Genomic DNA, 19,752 nt, shown 5'->3' on the forward strand with positions numbered 1-19,752 from the left:
CAGGCTTCAGCACGTCTGGGCAGGCCGTGTCTGTCACACGAAACCCTGGTTTTACTGCCTTTGGCCAAGCCCAGTTCTATCCCTGGGAGGAAGAAGGGCAGCCAAAAGTCCTCCTCGGCTGGGACAGCGGGACTGTGATCTCTAAAGAACCATAATCATATGGTGCCTTTTAAACCACTGGAGCGTAATGTGGTAACTGGGTAACGGTTGCGAAAAGTTTTGATGTTAGATGTGCAGGGCAGATTCCCAAATCTAGATTTCATCTCCAAAGACACTCATGAGGTCTCCATAGCATTTAGTGCCAATGTCAGGGAGAGTGTTGGTGAGGAGAAGGGAGTGTGGAGGCACCAAGAAAGACACCACCTCAGTTACCGTCATTCGGGCCATAGGAGGCATCAGGACACTGGCTGCCTCGCTGGTACCCAGACTCAGACCTCACTCAGTTGTCTTTGTGGATGGGCTGGTACAGTGGAGGTCAAGGGCTTTTTTTGTTTTTTTTTCCTACTGCTAAATAGAAACACACAGCAAATTAGGTTTTATTTAAACTCAATAATTCCCTCTCCTTGTTAAAAACCCTTATTTTCTGTGCTATGGCTGTCAAGATTATGTCTTTGAACTTGGCATTCAAGTTAACATCCTGGGAGTGAATCTTGTTTTCCTAAAGTTTAAAAAAATATGTTCAAAGCTAATTGTAGACCGGGAAGGGTAGTGAAAACAAAGAAAATTGTAGATTTCCCTGTGGCTCCACCTCCGTTAAAAATTGCTTGTAACTTTTAAATCTCAAGACTTTGAGATGAAAGGGACATTAATTTACGTATGCTGAATTCATTTGCAAAATTGTGTCACAGAGCCACTCATATTCAGTATCAAGGCATAATACCTATCTGGCATACACATGGCTCTCAAATCTTAGTTACCAATATGATAAAATTTAAAACATGGTATTAGATATATTTTATATTTAGATGAACTTGGTAAGTTGCAAACGTAGCAGTGTAGCATAGAGTCAAAGACTGACAGTGTAGTGGTCAGTTTATCAATAACAGCATTTTTTTTTTTTTTTCGCTACATGGGCCTCTCACTGTTGTGGCCTCTCCCGTTGCGGAGCACAGGCTCCGGACGCGCAGGCTCAGCGGCCATGGCTCACGGGCCCAGCTGCTCCACGGCATGTGGGATCTTCCCGGACCGGGTCACGAATCCGTGTCCCCTGCATCGGCAGGCGGACTCTCAACCACTGTGCCACCAGGGAAGCCCAATATAACAGCATTTTTAATAGGGTTTTTGATTCTCAAAAGAGCTCAGTTTTTTGGTTACACTACAGTCACTTCAACTTCATTATTACTTTCTTCCATGTTACTCATGTTCTTTCCCAGATGGACAGGGACAGTTTAAACAACTCCTGTTGTTTACAGGGCACAGAACAACGTGGGGTGTGTGTGTGTGCATGTGCAGGGCTGGGGAGGGGTGTGTAGAGGATGGGGAGAGAAGAGACCTGGGGAGTATTTTCAAGCTTACGCTGGCTGGAAGTAGTACATTTAAATCAATGTTAGTGTAGTGCTCTGTGGCAGCTAAACTTGGGATTTTTTTATGTCTTTAAGCAGAGGCTGGGTGGGCGTAGAGCAATACGAGAGGGCATGTTTGGAAATGCAGTGACCTAGAGAAGGGCCTGCTTACTGTCACTCTCCTGAGCATATACATGGCTCAAGTCAGTGCTGTACTCTGGCTCATTTGTCTCTGGGATACAGTTGCTTTTTCTCCATCCATCTAAACTGTTCTCAGGCCTTGGTCAAGTACTGCCTCCTCTGCAGATACCGCCTTGATTTCTTAGCCTTTCCTGTTTCACCCTTTTCTGAATCAGAGAAGCTTCCTAGAATGTTAGGGCTAAAGGGACCACCGAGCTATCGTTGTGCTGGAGGAAAACCTGGCATCCACTTGTGTGAAGTCTGTCGAACGTGGCTCAGTCCCGTCTTACACGGTTTAATTGTTCTGTGTGGGCTAGGCTTACTTCCTCAGCTATATTTGGCATTCTCTGAGGGAGGGACTGTCACACATTTCTTCTGCATATTTCATAAAAATAGCCTGTAGTAGGTCCTCAGAAAATGCTTTCCCCTCTGGTAGCACTCTTCTGTGAAATGCACTGGCCAGGATGGACACTGATAGAGGCTGTTTGCTGTGCCACCAATTAGAAACAACCTGAATGCGCAGCCACAGGGGAGTATATTATGATCTATCCATATCGTGGAGCATCACATAGCTATGAAAAGAAATGAGTTAAGCCTATAGCTAGTGACCTGGGGGATGTCCTCAATATATTATTGTCCTTGCAAATACCAAGAAAGGGAAATAGTAATATCTCACCTTGGAGATAACAGTGTAGCCTCCTATATCTGTATCTATATTTTGATATATCAGCAAGGACTTGGGGAAAGATGTGGAAGGTACACATTAGGCTGTTAATGCTGGTGACGGAAGAGGTTATTACATTTTTTTCTTTACCCTGTCTTTGTATTCTTGCAACAGGGAAACTACTAAGATTAAAAACTAGCAAATAGGGCTTCCCCGGTGGCTCAGTGGTTGAGAGTACGCCTGCCGATGCAGGGGACACGGGTTCGTGCCCCGGTCCGGAAAGATCCCACATGCCACGGAGCGTATAGGCCCGTGAGCCATGGCCGCTGAGCCTGCGCGTCTGGAGCCTGTGCTCCGCAATGGGAGAGGCCACAACAGTGAGAGGCCCGCGTACCGCAAAAAAACAAAACAAACAAACAAACAAACAAAAATTAGCAAATATAAGACAAAGAGAAAATGCATACAGGTTTTTATGTATTAGAAAGTCCCTTTCCCGTAATACTTCTACTTTTCAAACTTTGCATGATTAAAAAAATTAGTTTTATTCTTTGACTAAATTTTAGAATTAGGAAATAAAGACAGCATTATACTTAAGTTGGGTCTTTTTTTGTTTGTTTTTTTGCTTTTTGAGCTTATGACATAAAGATAAGTTCTCTTTTCACCAAAACCTAAACTGTGAAGGTAGCAGCAACACCGAAAGCCTGGCGCTCTGGTTTCTGTGGTGGAGTGGGGAGAGAAGTAGCAGGTTGGTTGTACCGATGTAGGATGCCAGCTGACTTCAGAGCCCTAGGAACTTCCTATCCCAGAGCTGAACAGAACAGAGTAGGCAACCAGAGATGCTTGCACAAGTGGAAAAGGGAAGGAAGCAAATGCTGCAGAACTTCCGGTGCTCCTCCGCCGATGGTCGGGGCAGCTCTGCTCCAGAGAGCCCTGCATGTCACCCAGGAAGTTGGTGAGAGCCTTTCTGAATGGAGACGGCCATGCTTGAGCTGGCTTGCCCTTGTTACATTAAAGGTGGAGGTAGCTCTTTTACCTTTTAGTCCCTAATAACTAAGGGACTCCATCCCAGGACCTCTCACCCAGACTGTTGTTGTGGTCTCCTACCTTGTTGAACCACTCTAGTCTTTTCTTCCAGTTCATCATACAATCCATTTCCAGAATGATTGCTCTAAAGCACAGCTCTTAGGTAAACTCCCTTGCTCAAAAACATGCATGGCTCCCCAGCTCTAGAGAGGAGAGTCCAGATCTCTAAACCTGACATTCAAAGCCTTCTAGAATAGGATCCCTGTCTACTTCTCAGCTTACCCCACTTCTCTCAGGCTCCGGCCAAATGAAAGTGTTCCTGTGCATGTTCAGTCTTCTGTTCACGTTCTCCTGAGGTGGGAGCACTCCCTTCCCATTCATCCATCTCTACCTGTTTAAATCCTCTCTAAGTTTCAATATTCGTTTTAAAGGCTACATCTTTCAGGAAGCCAGGTGTGACCTCTTTCTCTTTCTTCTTCATGTACTTGTCCTATGGTACTTACCTTACACTCAGGTTGTCTACTTCTTCTTGCACCTTGGTAATAACTTCATCAAGGGTGAGACTGGCTATAACATCTCAGTGTCTGAATTTCTTACCCTTAGTAAATTTCCTACATTTAATCAATCTTTGTTGACTTGAATTGAATGTGGTTGTTATCTGAAATGTACCAGATTAATTTTTAAAAAACATATCATTCATTTCTTGTTGGCAGGGTGCTGTGCAGAGAAATGAAGGAAATATGAACTGGGTTGGTGTCCCTGCAAGGAAACACCATGTGACTCTCCTTTTTTGCAAAAGTTCCCATTTTATGTTATCTAATGTTTTTCAGTCTCTTGGACTGCTTTCTTCCTGCCGTCTTATCATTTCCCTTTGATATCTGTCACAGAGTGCCCTTGCCATGACACTGGATGGGGAAATTGGAAAGATGCCTCCAAGAAGACTACCCTGACAGGGTCCCTTATAGATTTGCATTCCTTGTAACTTTCCTGGTTTTGTGGGCAGCAGGGGACCCTTCAGGCATCTCAGGCAGAGACTAATGGAGGTCCTGGTCAGCCCACTGCCGTAGATTTGAGAGTGGTTTGAGCAGCCAAGGCCAGGAAGGTGAGTCCGTTTTGCACATCTCCATAATCCCTCACCTGGCTCCCTGTGGAGAAGTGGTGAGAGTTTAACTGCTATCTCCCTTTCCAAGGAATGCGTATGGAATTCAAAGAAAAAGGATTACAGAAAGGAAGGAGAGGTTTAACGGGAAAATCTCATGGGCTTTGGAAAGACTTGATTGGGCCAAAGGTGGCTTTTGAGAGAATCCAGGTTCTAACGAATTAGACAAACCCAATTTGGAGTTTGCCCGAATCATGAAGAACTTTATGTGATTGAGTTAATTCATATATCTCATGTGTGGTCATTCCATCCCCCTCAAATAGAACAAGAAATTGCCACCTTCCTGATGAATGCCTTTTATTTCTACACATCGATTTTGTTTTTAAAGGCTGCTTGGATTGCTTTATTTAGCTTCCAGTTTCCAGTAATTCTCAAAAGTTATTATTACTCTAGATCGCAAGAGAATATTACTGTAATTAACCTTCTGTCATGTTTTTTCTTTAGGAATACTATTTTACCATTGCCCTTATGATAAGGGATGTACATACCAGATATTAATAAAAAGTTGTGTTTGTACAATGCATCCTAAAACTGAGAACCGCTTTCTGTATCTGAACAAAGAAATTACACTGAATACACTTATCACCCTGAAAAACATCTTCTGGCCATATATAATTTTTTCCCCACAAAAATCACTAAAATGGCTTTTATTGATTAACATTATTAACTCACCCCACATTAAAAAAATATTTGAAACCACATTAATTCAGTATACTCTAAGATACAGTTATACAAAGAATGTAAATAAAACACTAAGATAGGCAATAAAACCGCTATAAAAATTTCTCAAAACATGAAACTGTTGTAGAAGTATGTTCTTTTTGTTTCACTAAAATTACATTGATTTAAATACGCTGCACACACTAACCTATTGGATCCAATGTGCTCTTGCTTAAATTAACTTTTTTTAAAGGTTAACTCCTGAACACTGTTTAATTAACTTAGCTAAAGTTGAGATTTGGTCTCAAGCCATTTCGAGCTAGACGGAGTGAAAAAAGATGTGGGGAGTTGGCAGCAGATCCCAATACAAATATGGCATTTGGCAAACTATGTCTGTGCTGTTTTGCTTTGCTTTTCTCTTTATGGTTGTGGCCTATTTTTGAAATGCTATGATTTAAATTCAGTGCCCAAGTGACAAGTCTGACAAAACAGAACTTATTTCCCTGGGGGTTCTGTTGGGGGAAAGGTGGAAGTGTTCCAGGCACTAAAGGAAGTAACCTCAATTTCACCTGGAAACAGTAGTGTCTCGGGGCAGGAGATTTGGGCTATAAAGGAAAGTGGCGCAGCTGCTGAGCCAATTTTGAATCCAGGAACAGAGCAACATCAAAGAACTAAAAACAGTATCTGTCGTTTCCACTATATCCCTGTAAGTTGTAATCGGGGAGCCCGAGATAAATGGAGATCGGAAAGTTCTCTCCTGAGATGCCTTGGATTGTGGCGATGGTCTTCTAACTGGGTTCTCTAACTCCACTCTCCTCCTCCAATGCTCAGCCCACACTTTGGCCAGATAAGGGTTTGCAAAGACTCTGTGCTATTTTCTTGCTCAAGACCTCCAGTTCCTGTTTGCTCAGAAGATTAGGTTAAACTCCTTCTGATTATGGCTGAGTAATATTCCATTGTATGTATGTGCCACAATAGACCTAGAGTCTGTCATACAGAGTGAAGTAAGTCAGAAAGAGAAAGACAAATACCGTATGCTAACACATATATATGGAATTTAAGAAAAAAAATGTCATGAAGAACCTAGGGGTAAGACAGGAATAAAGACACAGACCCACTAGAGAACGGACTTGAGGATATGGGGAGGGGGAAGGGTGAGCTGTGACAAAGCGAGAGAGAGGCGTGGACATATATACACTACCAAACATAAAATAGATAGCTAGTGGGAAGCAGCCGCATAGCACAGGGAGATCAGCTCAGTGCTTTGTGACCACCTAGAGGGATGGCATAGGGAGGGTGGGAGGGAGGGAGACGCAAGAGGGAAGAGATATGGAAACATACGTATATGTATAACTGATTCACTTTGTTATAAAGCAGAAACTAACACACCATTGTAAAGCAATTATACCCCAATAAAGATGTTAAAAAAAGATAAAAAAGAAACAAGAAAACCCCAAAAAAACCCAAAACCTCCTTCTGTTGGCTGCATGACACAGGGAGATGAGCTCCGTGCTTTGCGACCACCTAGAGGGGTGGGATAAGGAGGGTGGGAGGGAGATGCAAGAGGGAGGGGATATGGGGATATACGTATGCATATAGCTGATTCACTTTGTTATAAAGCAGACACTAACACAACACTGTAAAGCAATTATGCTCCAATAAAGATGTTAAACAAAGATCTCCTTCTGCTGGCATGGAGCTTCCCCTAAGCCAGTTATTTATTTATTTATTTTTTTCTAACCTCATCATCTACTATTCTCCAGCATGAAAGATATTCTCCACAGTCTCATTCAAAATCCAGCTTAATACCTATGTCTCCTTTGTGATAACTCAATCCACACGGACTGCCCCCCCGCCCCAAGTTTGAAAGATCGTAGCTATTTGTTTTCTAACTTTTGGCAAGATTGTTTTATTGTTAGTTGTTTTGTTAGGAGTGACTGTATCTAGAAATACATATATGTATGTCGTCACTATATGGTGTATACACGCACACGTAGAGAATAGATATGGTAGCATTTTCCCTTAGTGAGTTGTTAGGTGTAAATTTCTCCATAGAAAGTTCACTGAAATTGAGGCTGAATTACTGGTTAAGAATTAGATATAATATATTCTGTATTAATTGTATTATATTGTATTTATTGTATTGTATTAACATGACATGTGAGAGAGAGAAAGTACTGAAGTGGGAGAATCTGGAAAACTAAATCCTGGTCTCAACTTTGCCACTAACAGGCAAATCATTCGACCCCCTCACAGCTCCAAACGGGATTAATCTCCTTTATGACCATCAGGAGAGCATAAAGGAAAAGTATAATCGTGCTTATTTACAATAAGCTTAAATAGTAAAATTATGATTTCACGTCCCATCCAGTGGACATAAATATGCGGCACAGCGGATTAGTCAAGAGAGATGATGTATTGTTCAGGTGAGTTGCTGTTCTTTTGGTTTTATAGATTAGACCCCTGAGTACAGAGAGGTTGTGCACCATTTTTGAGGTTGGCCAGGGTAACAAAGGTCAAATCAAGCTCGGTGTGATTTTTACTCCCCTTCCTGTATGTAAACGCTTTTTTCCCCAGCGTGATGGGCCCCTCCGCTTTACTGGTGGTGTTGAGTGGGTTGTCATCCACAATTGATTTATATGCTCTGTAATTTTTAAGGAAATCTCCCTGGATCCCTTATTTTTCCTACTGTAGGATGGATGGACATAAATGTACTTGTCTATGAAAGTTTTTGAGCTTGTTACCTCAAAATCCACACTGATCGCTATTTTTATTGAGCATTGGCCCTGTACAGGAGGCACTGCATATATTATGTCATTTCTTAAAACACATCTTATAAAATGGCTACAGTAGCCCTATTCTGTAGATGAGGAAACTATGGCTGAGATTTAATCCCAAGTCAGTCTGATACCAAACATAGGAGGAATCTCCCTCCTATGGCAGAAAAAAAGAGAGATCTCAGGTATGTAAAATCAACATTGCTTCCAGATTTCAAGTTAACCGATACTGTTGTTTCGTCATTTCCTTTTACCTAACCTTTTGTGAGTAACTAGTAGAAAAGTTGACACGCCTGGGTTTCATTTTCCCTCGGACCAGCTCTCCTTTCGTGAAGGTGCTAACGAGTGCTCTTAAAAAGCAGAGAAATAGCCAAGGAGGACCTCAGGAAAGGAAGGTGCGACAAAGGATGTGAATTTTCCAAACACTGAATAATTGGTCCTTGAATAACTATATCATAGTCAATGCCTATGTGTTATTTTCATTTTGGAAAAGGTTAGATAAATTAATTTTTCCACTTTCTGATTAAATATAGTTCTTCTTTCACAGTATTTAAGTATAAAGTTAATAAATAGCTACCTATAGGGAGGGTATTGCTGATACTTGGAATTTTATGCTTCTGTTTTTAATAATCGGAAATATTATAGACACTCTGCAGCATAGTTTGTAGGAGGCATTTTCAGACATGTAGTCTTGCATTAAAAAATGTTTATGAAGACTCAGTATATTTTGTACAGTTCTTAAGGGAAGCAGATTTTGATTTTATTATCATCATTGTCTTTCTATGATGGAGTGAACTTCTCCCCAAGTAGAGTGATCTGTATTCAGGAAGCACTCAATGGCATCCTTTCAGTGGATCACACAGCAGGAGCCACATGAGTAGAGCTAACAAGTTCTGTCCGTTAAATCTAGTGACTTGAACAAATTTTTATTATCCTTTTGTAAAGATGTAAGCACTGCCTTACACAAAAACCAGTTGTTACCTAGTGAAGTATTTCAACATGTTCATATATGTTGATAGTTTCATACGGCCAGATTATTGCTACATCAGCTATTAGCTACTAATAACATGCTCCCATCCTGCTCTAATGACATTCTGTACTCAGAATACTTAAGTGTGGACAGATGTTTAGGAATATCATTTTTCCCTCTTGGCTATTGATTGACTCCCAACACCCACTCCTGATTAGAATGCAAGATGTTTTCTTTTAGACTTGGAGTCTTTAATTACCCAATCTAATTAGAAAAAGACAGGCAACACACCAAGAATTTGGAATGTAATGCGGGAGCATCTTCTTGGGCTTCTTACCATGGACTGTATTTCCAGATGCTCAGTGACAGCCTTTGTCACTCTGTTTATCTTCCAAAGCCAAAGTGTTAGTAAAGAACACGCAGCTCTGACAAAGAGAAAGTGAAAGGCACTATACAGTGGTTTTAGCCAAAATCAAATTGTTGGTTTCATTAGGAGATTTTGGAGGGGTGACCCGCGACCTCATTGCAGGACAGGATGGAGTGGATCCTCAAACCAGCTGTGCTTTCTTCATAGAACCCCTGATGGGCTTTATTCCTAAACCAGTGGCATATTTGATGCCACTAGTAGCACTTTTTAAAAGTGAAATTGAGGAAATAATTGAGTTTTGGTTTTTTTTTTTTCCTTTTTTTTTTCTTCCCAGACCGGGGCACGAACCCGTGTTCCCTGCATCGGCAGGCGACTCTCAACCACTGCGCCACCAGGGAAGCCCGAGGAAATAATTGAATTGGGTTTTACACATGATGAAAATAATTCTTTAACACCTGGGTTTTAAATGGCTTTATTCTTACTTCCTAAAAACCTGGACCCTCAGGAATCAATAGGAAAGGTTTTAAAATTTTTGTTTTTGGGTATAATAATGTTTGTGTTTACTTATTACTAAGTGCTCTCTCAGAAGCTTAAATTCTTTTATGTCTTGAACAAAGTGGATCCTCCAGCTACCTTATTCCGCAACCTGAACATTTACTCTTATCTCCCAGGTAACAAATTACCGTCTTGCTCCCCCTAGTGGAATTGTAACTCTACTTCAAAGTTTAAGAACACTGTTATCAGTACATGTTTGATTTAGCATCTTATTTTGGGGAATTGGATGTTTTCCTAGTTTGTTCTCAAACACTGAGAATAAAATAGAAAACTATTGCATTGAGTGGGCCGATAGGGGATGTGGGTAGCAAAATTGGCGTTTTGCTGATAAATTTTCAGTTCCTAGTGTCAGCAAGGTTGGCTACTTCGTTCATGGTGGCTGCCAGATGCAAGCAGCTTCTGCTCTGCACTTCTGTCTTAGAGGGGTCACATGTCATCAGCCTGGAAGACAGTCACCTCTAGAAGGCAGCTGTTAACACTCCTGGCAGAGATGGTACAGTGCTGAGAGTTGGTGATATTGAAAGACGAGGACTGGTCCCATCTGAATGTTGACTCCCACTTGTGCCATTGGTAAAGTAGGCCCAGGACGTATCCTTCTACCTTCTCGATCTACATGAGGGACTGAGCCAGTATCCACAGCACGTGGCAGTCATTTCCAGTGTACAGCTGCTAAACATGCTTAAAAAATTCCAGTAATTGAAGCTGAAATTACTGTATATCTCTTCTTAAGAATTGAAGTTTCTTTAGGGAATGATAACCCGTGGTTTCACCACATCAGAATCTCTTTGTCCTGCCCCTATTTGTTTTTCACAACTTTGACCCTTGTAATAAATTTGTGTTTATTCAAATTTGCACACAAAGCGCTCCTATTTTGTATATGCTAGCGTTGAAATGTGTGAAACTTCTAAAAAATTTTTGTACATGCCAAGGCTTAGGACTCCGTTCTTTTGCAAGTAAGGCCTTGTCAAGGTCAAGGTAAAAGGTGTAAAAGACACAGTGATCGTCAAATGAATAGTCAACAGAATATAAGTACTTGGTACTTATGAGCAAGAATATTGTATTTAGAATATCCCCCCTTTCTTAAAATCATGTAATAGCGACCGTATTTAGAAATATTTTTCAAAATATTTATTCTCAGGGCAAGTGTTTACCTAGGGAAAACTAAAAGAGCAGGATCTGATTAAAATCCCAACAAAAGGGAATGCCAAAGTGTTCTATGGGCATGTTTTATTTGGGAGTGTGGAGAAAAAAAGCAACACCCGTACTGTTTGTTTGTTTGTTTGTTTTTTAAATACCACTGGCTCAAGAGTTACAGAAATTTAGTTCAAGAACTACATCCATGCAAACACACGGCTTCCATTCAAGCAAAGCATGTATCTGTGAAGTTCTGGTTTGGAATCTCATAATGCCTGGATTAACAGTTGTGAAGACAGAGATGTCACAGTGGCCACACAGCCCAGCTGGGGTGGAGATGTCCATTTAGCAAGACTTCGGGCTTTGGGGAACTGGCACTCTTCTATTCCACAGGGAGTGTGAGGGATTCGCGAGTGAATCAGCATGTATCTCTGTGTATACGCACCTGAAGGTAGCTACAGATGTGTACATACATGTACAAATGTAGGCATGTACATGTGGGTATATTCATGTATGTATGTGACTGCAGCTTTGGAAGAGTTACAGCAATGGCTCAGCTTCTTCCCAATGGATGCTAGGAATTCTGGGCGTTGACAATGCTTCCCAAAGCAGCTTTTAGCAGAGGGAAGCTGGGAGGCGTTGGGGAAGTGTGCATACCATTCTCTGCTGGGAATCCTCTGCACTGGTGATACCCTTCCAGCAGTCTCAGAGACCGGGACTGGGAAGCTCCACATGCCACTCCCTGAAGAAGGACTGTGCTGGCATCTTTGTCTGGCAGCATTACAGGGTGGCTCTCCTTGGGAACATTCCAGCCATAGCTTGGAACCCTTGTCTTTCTCGAGAGGTGTGAGGACTGAATATCTTCACGCATTCCTTAGATTCATGAGTGAAGAGAGGCTTTGCTTCCCTAGCTCTGTTTCCTTCAAGTGACTGACTAGTGGTGCATTAAACTGGGATGGGTTTGTTTCTCAGGATCTTAACTTTTCAACTGTTGATTGACCACTGTTGACTCAACACTAAAATCTTGTCTGCCTCTGCTTGTCATCCCATGGTTATTGGGGTTTGTTATTTGCTTTCTCTTAAGGTTCAAAAAGGCAGAAAAGTATACACAAGCATTTGGCCACAAGCAGAGCAGATAGAGAATTATGAAATAGATACCCAAGGTTCAATATTTTTGTTGAAATCCTGACATTGTGTGACTGCCTTTTTTACATGAAATATGGTCCTTGCCATGGGGCAGATAGCCTGGAGACGTGGTTAGCAGGTAGTCAGCAAGTGTGGGGAGGAAGTCCTTGTCTTGGGCAGAGTGCCAGCTGACACCAAACTAGTCAAACTTGCATTCTTTTCAAGACTTCTTTCCTGCTACTTAAGTGTTGGCAATTTGAGAAACTATCTTTGAATCATACACCTTGGCAAGAGGGTAGGATTAAGAGCGTATTGGGGACAAAAAAGAGATACAAATGTCCACTCGCTGGAAACTTTAATGGCAGAGGGAAAACTGTGGACAAATTCCTGGCCTATGGAAATATTTATCTGCAATTTAACATTTTTTATATAATGTTTCCTCAGGGAGTCTTACTATATTCCTACTGACAGTACTTATATTGGTCACCGCAAATAACAAGGAACACCTTCAAAACATGTAAGAGAGGCAACAGGCAGGTAAAAAAGAGAAAAGAAAGTTTGTAGGGAAAATCAGGACTTGGAGCCTCACATAGATTGCACGGGGAGAGGTTGAGGCAGGTAATGCTAATCATGTCACCTTAGGCCAGTGCTCTGCAGTTCCCAAGAACTAAGTGGGTGTTTTTTAAAAATCTGGGTTCTCAGATCCCACCCCAGAATCTCCAGGGAAGGGATCTGGGAATACAGTTTTAACAAGCATCTCAGGGGATTCTTAGCGTCGGACAAGTTTGAGAAACTGCCGTCATCCTGTTGCCTACTAGGACTAAAATATTTCCAGAAGTTGTGTGTGTGTGTGTGTGTGTGTGTGTGTGTGTGTGTGTGTGTGTGTGTTATTGCCAAGGTTTTTAAAGTTTGAAAAAAAATAGTCAAATAGCCCGTATTGGCATTATAAACATTTCTTAGTGAAAACATCTGTTATTTGTGTAGGGTTGTAGAGTTACAGAGGGTTTTCTCATATATTATCTCATTTGTTCCTAATACCAACCGTTTGAGGGGCTGGGCCACAAAGATCATGTTCGGCCCCAGATTACACATGGGAAGTGTGCTCCACATGTAGCTGGCAAGTGGCAGAACCGGCTCTGAACAGGATCCTTCATGTGGGCAAGCCCAACACCGACCTCTGAGCCCACGCCTTTTCCTCTTTTCCCCCCACACCCTGGTCACCAGGTTGATGGCAGCATTTGTAACATGGATTTGCACACCCACACCTTTGCACACCACGATCCCTCTGCCTACATGTCCCTCCTTCCCTGTCTGCACACTCAGACCCATTCATTAAGGTGCCTTCCATGAAGCTTCTCTGGGTACTCTTCTCACCTACCACCCAAGCAGAGACAGTTTGTCTTTCAGCTGGGTTTCCATCAAGCTTTACAAATCCTTCTACCATATGTTGGGTCTTGTTTAATATAGGTGAGTTCAATGATACCTGCTCAGTAATGCCTCCCTTCTTGCTCCCCACCCCGCCATTGTACCACTCATTTATTTATTTTTTATTCTACTACAGATGACAAACAGAAATGTTAGCGTTGAAGCCACTTACTTTAAATAGATGGGAAGTAATCACGTCTAAAACACTCAGTGCTTATTGGCTAAAGCTATGGAAAGCATTCAGGAATGATTTAAAGGGTTGTCCAAACATTGACAAAGAATCATTCAGGAGGCCAGAAACGTGGCCATTAACATCCTCTAGGAACAGAATTGTTTCAAGGGACCAGGCAACATTGTCTACTGAGAGATGGGGGGAAGGACAGGGGACTCTATGCACAAAAGCATAGATTTGGTAGTTTCCTTGATAGGTAATTTAAGGGCCTTGCAAGGACATCTTCAACTAGGGGTGATTTTCATGTTATATTCATAGCCCCAGGTTAGATGTGACTGTCTGTCATGGCTTTCAAATCATATTATAGTTAGTTCTTTATGCAAATACACCCCCTACTAGACTTCGAGTGAGGGTAGGCCTGAGCCATATTCATCTTTGTCTGCCAATTGATAATTGTTGAATAAACTTTTTGGGGAACATATATCTTCTAGCCATCTGCATCTGAATGCAATCCAATTATTTAATTATAGTTCTAATTCAAATTCTCCTGTGTTTACAGCCACCATTGGTCCAAGCAATCTTCAGCGGTGATCCAGAGGAGATACGGATGCTCATCTACAAAACGGAAGATGTGAATGCTCTGGTAGGAGATGCTCTGGCTTTTCTGGCTCAGACCCTCTTAACCCTTTCTGTGCCATGGACCTCTCTGGTGTCTGGTGAAAGCCCTGTCCTGCTTCTCAGAATTCTGTTTTTAAATGCACTACGTAAAATATATAGGGTTCGAATGGAAATCAATTATATTGAAATTCAGTTATCAAATCAGATTTTTCCTATAATAATATATGTGTTTATCAGCACATTTAAATGGCAAGATACAGTCGGAGATCTAATAGTGACCATAATTTAAAAATAGTGGTGAGCCTGATGAATATTTTGTGCTACCTGCTACCACTCTAATGTGGTATGAATGTGATTTCTGCTGACACTACTGAGGTTTGCTGCCCGCATTCATAATGTGAAGAAACGTGGAGTTTCCATTAGAAGTTAGTGAAAATAGAGACAGAAAATGTGTACATCTAGAACCCTTGCCCTACAGCAGGGATTGACAAACTATGCTGTGTCACCTGTTTTCGTACAGACTACCAGCTAAGAATGGTTTTGATTTTTTAAATAGCCGAAAAAAGAATGAAAAAAGAACACTTTGTGACACAGGGAAACTCTATGAAATTCAAATTCTGATATCTACAAGTAAAGTTTGGTTGGAGTAGGGGCAGCGCAGCCTTCATACTGCAGCAGCAGAGTTGAGTCGCTGTGACAGAGACAGTATGTGGCCTGAAAAGCCAAAAATATTCACTCTTCGGCCCTTTAGAGGGAAATTTTGCTGCCCTCTGCTCTGGAGGGTCCATGAACCTGGAATCAGTGGATAGACTTGGCATTCTGTGTGCACCCTGAAATCGTGTGTAATATGTGTGTGCACTTGTGGACATATTTTTTTCTGTGAAAGGGTCAAGGCATTTCATCAAATTCTTAAACGGGTCTATGACCCCCCCAAAGATTAAGAACCACTGGATCTGGAAGTTCTTGAAATAAAGAAACCTGCAATGAAGAAAGGTGAAAAGAGTTAGTCAATCATTTACCCTGTTAATAGTTTTCTAGACCTAGATTAAACAGGCAATTATGTACAGTACATGCTACTAATTTTCTTAATGTAACTCAATTACTTAAATGCTCCAGTCCGTCGGGGAGAGGAATTTTCTTTGAAGTCTCTAGCGTTCGGTAGGAACAACAGAGTCAGACACATCGGGGTAAGAAGAGCTTTGCCACCGGGAAATGAATTCTGTCTGAGGTTGCATCACTCTCCGGTTGGCTGAATGCTTTATTCAGAAGGCGAGTCATTGGTGCAGCCATTGTTCTGTGGCAGTGTAGGTTGCTGTGGCTTTTTGAAAAAGCTTTGGGCCACTTCTCGCCAGCTGGCACTGAAAAGAACGGAGCAATGTGCTGTGACATTTTTGCAAGGTAAGCACAGATGAGGCCAGGGCCAGAGTACTTGAGAAGGCGGTTGGGCGCTTGTGCAGGGCCTGCGGGGCCCTGTACTTCTGAGAGGAGGCGAGGCAAGGAGGCTGATCATCTATGGTTCTGACATCACCAGAATTTGCCCAGCCTGTTTTGTGGCTTTTCCTGAGGATCATGAGTAAACAGGACTTTCGTTCAGTCATACATCCCAAGAAAGATTGGACTGTCCTCTGAATGGCCTTTATTTCTCCTTAGGAAAGTGACAAACGTCCGCTGGCTGGTAAAGATTAGGGGAGCCTAACTTGAGTTGTCACCTAACTGTGTGACTGAATTAGAGAGGTTTACTCCTGAACACATAGATTCCTAAGTGTCTGATGGCTCAAACGTAGGAGAAGGTCAATTTTCTTATGAACAGATGAGAGGGGTGGCTCTCTTCCACATAGAGTCCCAGGTATCAACATGTAGCTTCTAAGGTCACTCAAGGGTTTGTCTCTAGTCCAACCAGAAGGGAAAAAAGAGTGTGGAGGCAAAGCATGGGAGGATTTTCATGGGTCCGCTTGGCAGTGACTTAATCACTTCCACCCACATCCCACTGCCCAGAACTCAGTCACGTGCCAAACTTACCTACAAGGGAGGTTGGGAAATTAGTGTAGCTGTGGCCTCAAAGAGTCAGAGAACAGGGACTTGGGTGAACAATTGGCAATTTTGGCCACACCAATTTTTGGTCTTAGAGAATTCTAGGGAATACCTCTTACTTGTCTGTACAGTGTCTTGTTCATTCGACAGTTATTTACTGAGTTCGGACCCTGTGTTAGGTGCTAGGGATACAGCAGTGAGAAGATAGCTCTTTCCCTCGTGAGCTTACATCGTGACAGAGAAGCAACAAATGAGAAATCATACCTTGGTGTATTTCTGAGGGAAAATCCAGGGCACTATGTAGGGGCCTAATCATGAGCGATTAATGAGACTACTGAGGAAGTTGATTTTTATTTGTAGCCTGTTGGATGTGTGGCAGCAGAAAACGGTGGGATAAAGGGAGGGAGAGGAATATATGAATGAATGAGTGGTTGAATGAGTGAATGAACACCCACAAGGGGAGCCTGAGTTCCTTATTTTGATCACGTGGCTTTTCTGGGTCCACAGCCCCTTTCCTCCACTCTCACCTCTTAAGACTCCTTCTTCATGTCTCCCGTTCCCTTCTCTCAGGTGAGCATAAGGATCATTTGCTCCCCTACTCTGTTATCAGGTATGTTGGAGACACTGAGCTGTCCTCTTCATGTCACGATCTTCCTTTGCCAGCACTCCGTAGGCATCAGTCACAGGGACTATTTGTGGGAGGTGGATTAGGCAGTTTAGGGGAAGTGGTTGTTAATAAAGGGCATAGGGAGATGGAAGATAAATAAGGATTAGAAATCTAAGCCTAGAGGTTCATTTTAGGATACAAGAGAGGCTGCTGCAGTACATTTCAGTGTCAAGGAAGGGAAATAAATCGCCTCTTGTTAGTGGGAAGACAGTATTTGTCTTCCCATCTCACCTTTTGCTTTTCTCTCTTTACCCCTATTTGTTCACTTAATTTTTCCTTTCTGCCTTAGGTTCTGACTTTTTTGCCTTCTTTTTCCTTCCCCACCTTTCTGTATCTTTGGATGGGTTGCCTGTTCTTTGGTATAAATACCCTTTGATTAGCTGATCCTGATAGAGGAAGAGTCTCATCCAGCTTTGCCTCTCTGTGTGCTTCCAAACTTTACTTCCCAGTAGTCATATTCATGGACCCTATGCGTCAACCAAACCAAATTACTCAACCCACTGGTATTTTATTCTTTTCTCACTTCTCCACTGTTCCAATCCCACCTGTCCTTCCAGGCCTACTACTTCCTCTGGTAAGTTGGCCTGATTCTCAGCTTCCTTTCTGCTGCCTTCTGTGCCACCTCCCAACTCCCATAGCTCTTTGCACCTCACTGATCACTTGACTTGAGTTATTTATGTCTGTATTTTACTTCTGAGAAACTATGTGTTTGATGACATGATTGCTGTGTCATTCATTCTGATTTGCTCAGTGGCTCAGTCCAGTCCTTGCAATACTTGTTGAGTGAATGACTAGGCCTGCTTTATTACTTATGTCGAGCCAGTTTGTGGTTGCCTATTTTTCATTTCTGCCAATGAGGACAAGTTGCCAGATAGTTCTGGCTTAGTTAGTGGCTCTCAGTTCTCAGTTGTAAGACTGAAAGTTCTCTTCATAAGATTGAAAATCTGTAGATGGATTTGAGGAGCCACTGAAGGATCGGGAAGGGTACTCTGAGTCTTTTTTTGTGGTTTCTCTGGCCGGTGGCATGCCAGGGGCTGGAAAGGTGGGAAGACAGTTATATGTTCTGAGAAAGCCATTGAAGTTGACCCAGCTGTAGCTGATAATAGAAAGATTTAGAAGCCTTCATCAGACTAATTAAATTGAGGTGGAGCATGTGAAGTCTAAATGAATGCAGAGAGTCTGAAAGCCAAAATTTGAACTCAATAAAGGCATTTTGGGGATCATGTCCCGACAACATGACATCAACAGACCATTTTACCAGGCACCGCACTGAAACAAGAACAGAGACAAATCGGTGCCTGTCAATAGCGAGTGGTGAAGACAGGGAAGGAACCATGCCCAGTGAGGAATGGCTGAAGAAACTGGTGATGTTTTAGACTTGGGAAGGACAGGAGAACTGTCTGAAATAGTTCAAGCACTGTCAAGTTAAAGTGGAGCTCTTCTTATATGTCTCGTGGCTGTAAGCTGCAGAAAATAAGATTTCGGGTCAAAATATAAGAAATAACTTCATAGAGCTGTCTGAAGAAGTAATGAGTGACTTGACAAGTATTAAGTTCCCTGAAAGACCACTAGACCAGAGATTCTAAAGGTAGCTAGTAGTAGTAACACACATTGCCCCACTCTCCTGTCTTGTGCCCTTGGCTGGCATTGCTAATGGCTCATGACCTTTTTCTCCCCTCTTAGTCTTAAAGGCCTAAATTCCTTCTCAGGATAGCTCTATTAAATTGGAATTGGCCTATAAATTGAAGTCTTCTTCCCATGCCTGGACTAGGTGATGTTTATAGTCTCTTAAAACTGTGAAAAACTACAATTCTAAGATTTGTAAGTCCCACGTGATAGCAAACCCATGGAGTTTATTTCTTTTTTAAAGTATCACTAACAGATAATGAACACACACACACATATACACACACACAAAATCATTGTCATACTAAATACAATTCGCAATAATTCCTCAGTATCACCTAATATCCAGTGCATATTCAATTTTATTTTGTCCTAGTAGTTTCAGGAATGCCTTTTCACAGTTGGGTTGTCCCTGTGTTGATTAATTTAATGCATCTATTTTATACAAAAAAAAAAAAAGCTTTTGCCGAGCAGTTAATGTTTATTATTTGCCATAATAGGATCTGGCCCAAGTATAGTGGTGCATTTTGCTTACTCTCTTCAGTTCCAGGGTAGGAAGGGATGATGTGTGCATCTGCTAGAATAAATCTTGAGATGAAAGCTAAGCTTATGTTAGCAAAGTACTTAAAGTGAAAAAAGGGGAGAAAAGCATTAAAGCTGTGGTTCTTGACTATGGGCATTAATTCAGGGGATGGTGTCCTGCTAGTCTCAAGATCCAAGTGAGAAAAAAGAAACTGTATCAACATTGTATGATGAGGGGATTTTTTTCAATAAATAAGACAAATTATCAATAGTAAATTTATAATTTGTTCTCGTGTGTGTTACTATACCTACAAAAAATACATCATACATAGTTACAAAAAAATTTTTTTATGATTAGAACTTTTAAGAACTACTTTCTTAGCAACTTTCAGATGTGCAATACAGTATTATTAACTATGGTTACCATGCTGTACATTACATCTGCATGACTTATTTATTTTATAACTGGAAATTTGCATTATTTCTTTTAAAAATAGAGTATATCTTTTGAATCCATCCAGAAGGCTGCAATCTGACTCTACCTAAAGAACTTTGAGTGATAAATTCAATGTCCT

The 19,752-nt window shown here is 41.7% G+C and overlaps 1 protein-coding gene across 8 annotated transcripts in view; it reads left to right on the top strand.

Annotated features, from left to right (window-relative positions):
• ANKRD44 (ankyrin repeat domain 44) overlaps nt 1-19,752 on the top strand; it is a 320,050-nt gene that overhangs the window by 108,675 nt on the left and 191,623 nt on the right. For all 8 annotated transcript variants that reach the window (XM_067741110.1, XM_067741112.1, XM_067741115.1 and 5 more), the window contains exon 2: nt 14,273-14,356. In XM_067741110.1, the coding sequence (XP_067597211.1) occupies nt 14,273-14,356 (84 nt within the window). The remainder of the gene's footprint in view (nt 1-14,272; nt 14,357-19,752) is intronic.

The sequence above is a fragment of the Pseudorca crassidens genome, chromosome 6, assembly GCF_039906515.1.
Source record: "Pseudorca crassidens isolate mPseCra1 chromosome 6, mPseCra1.hap1, whole genome shotgun sequence".
Lineage (NCBI taxonomy): Eukaryota > Metazoa > Chordata > Mammalia > Artiodactyla > Delphinidae > Pseudorca > Pseudorca crassidens.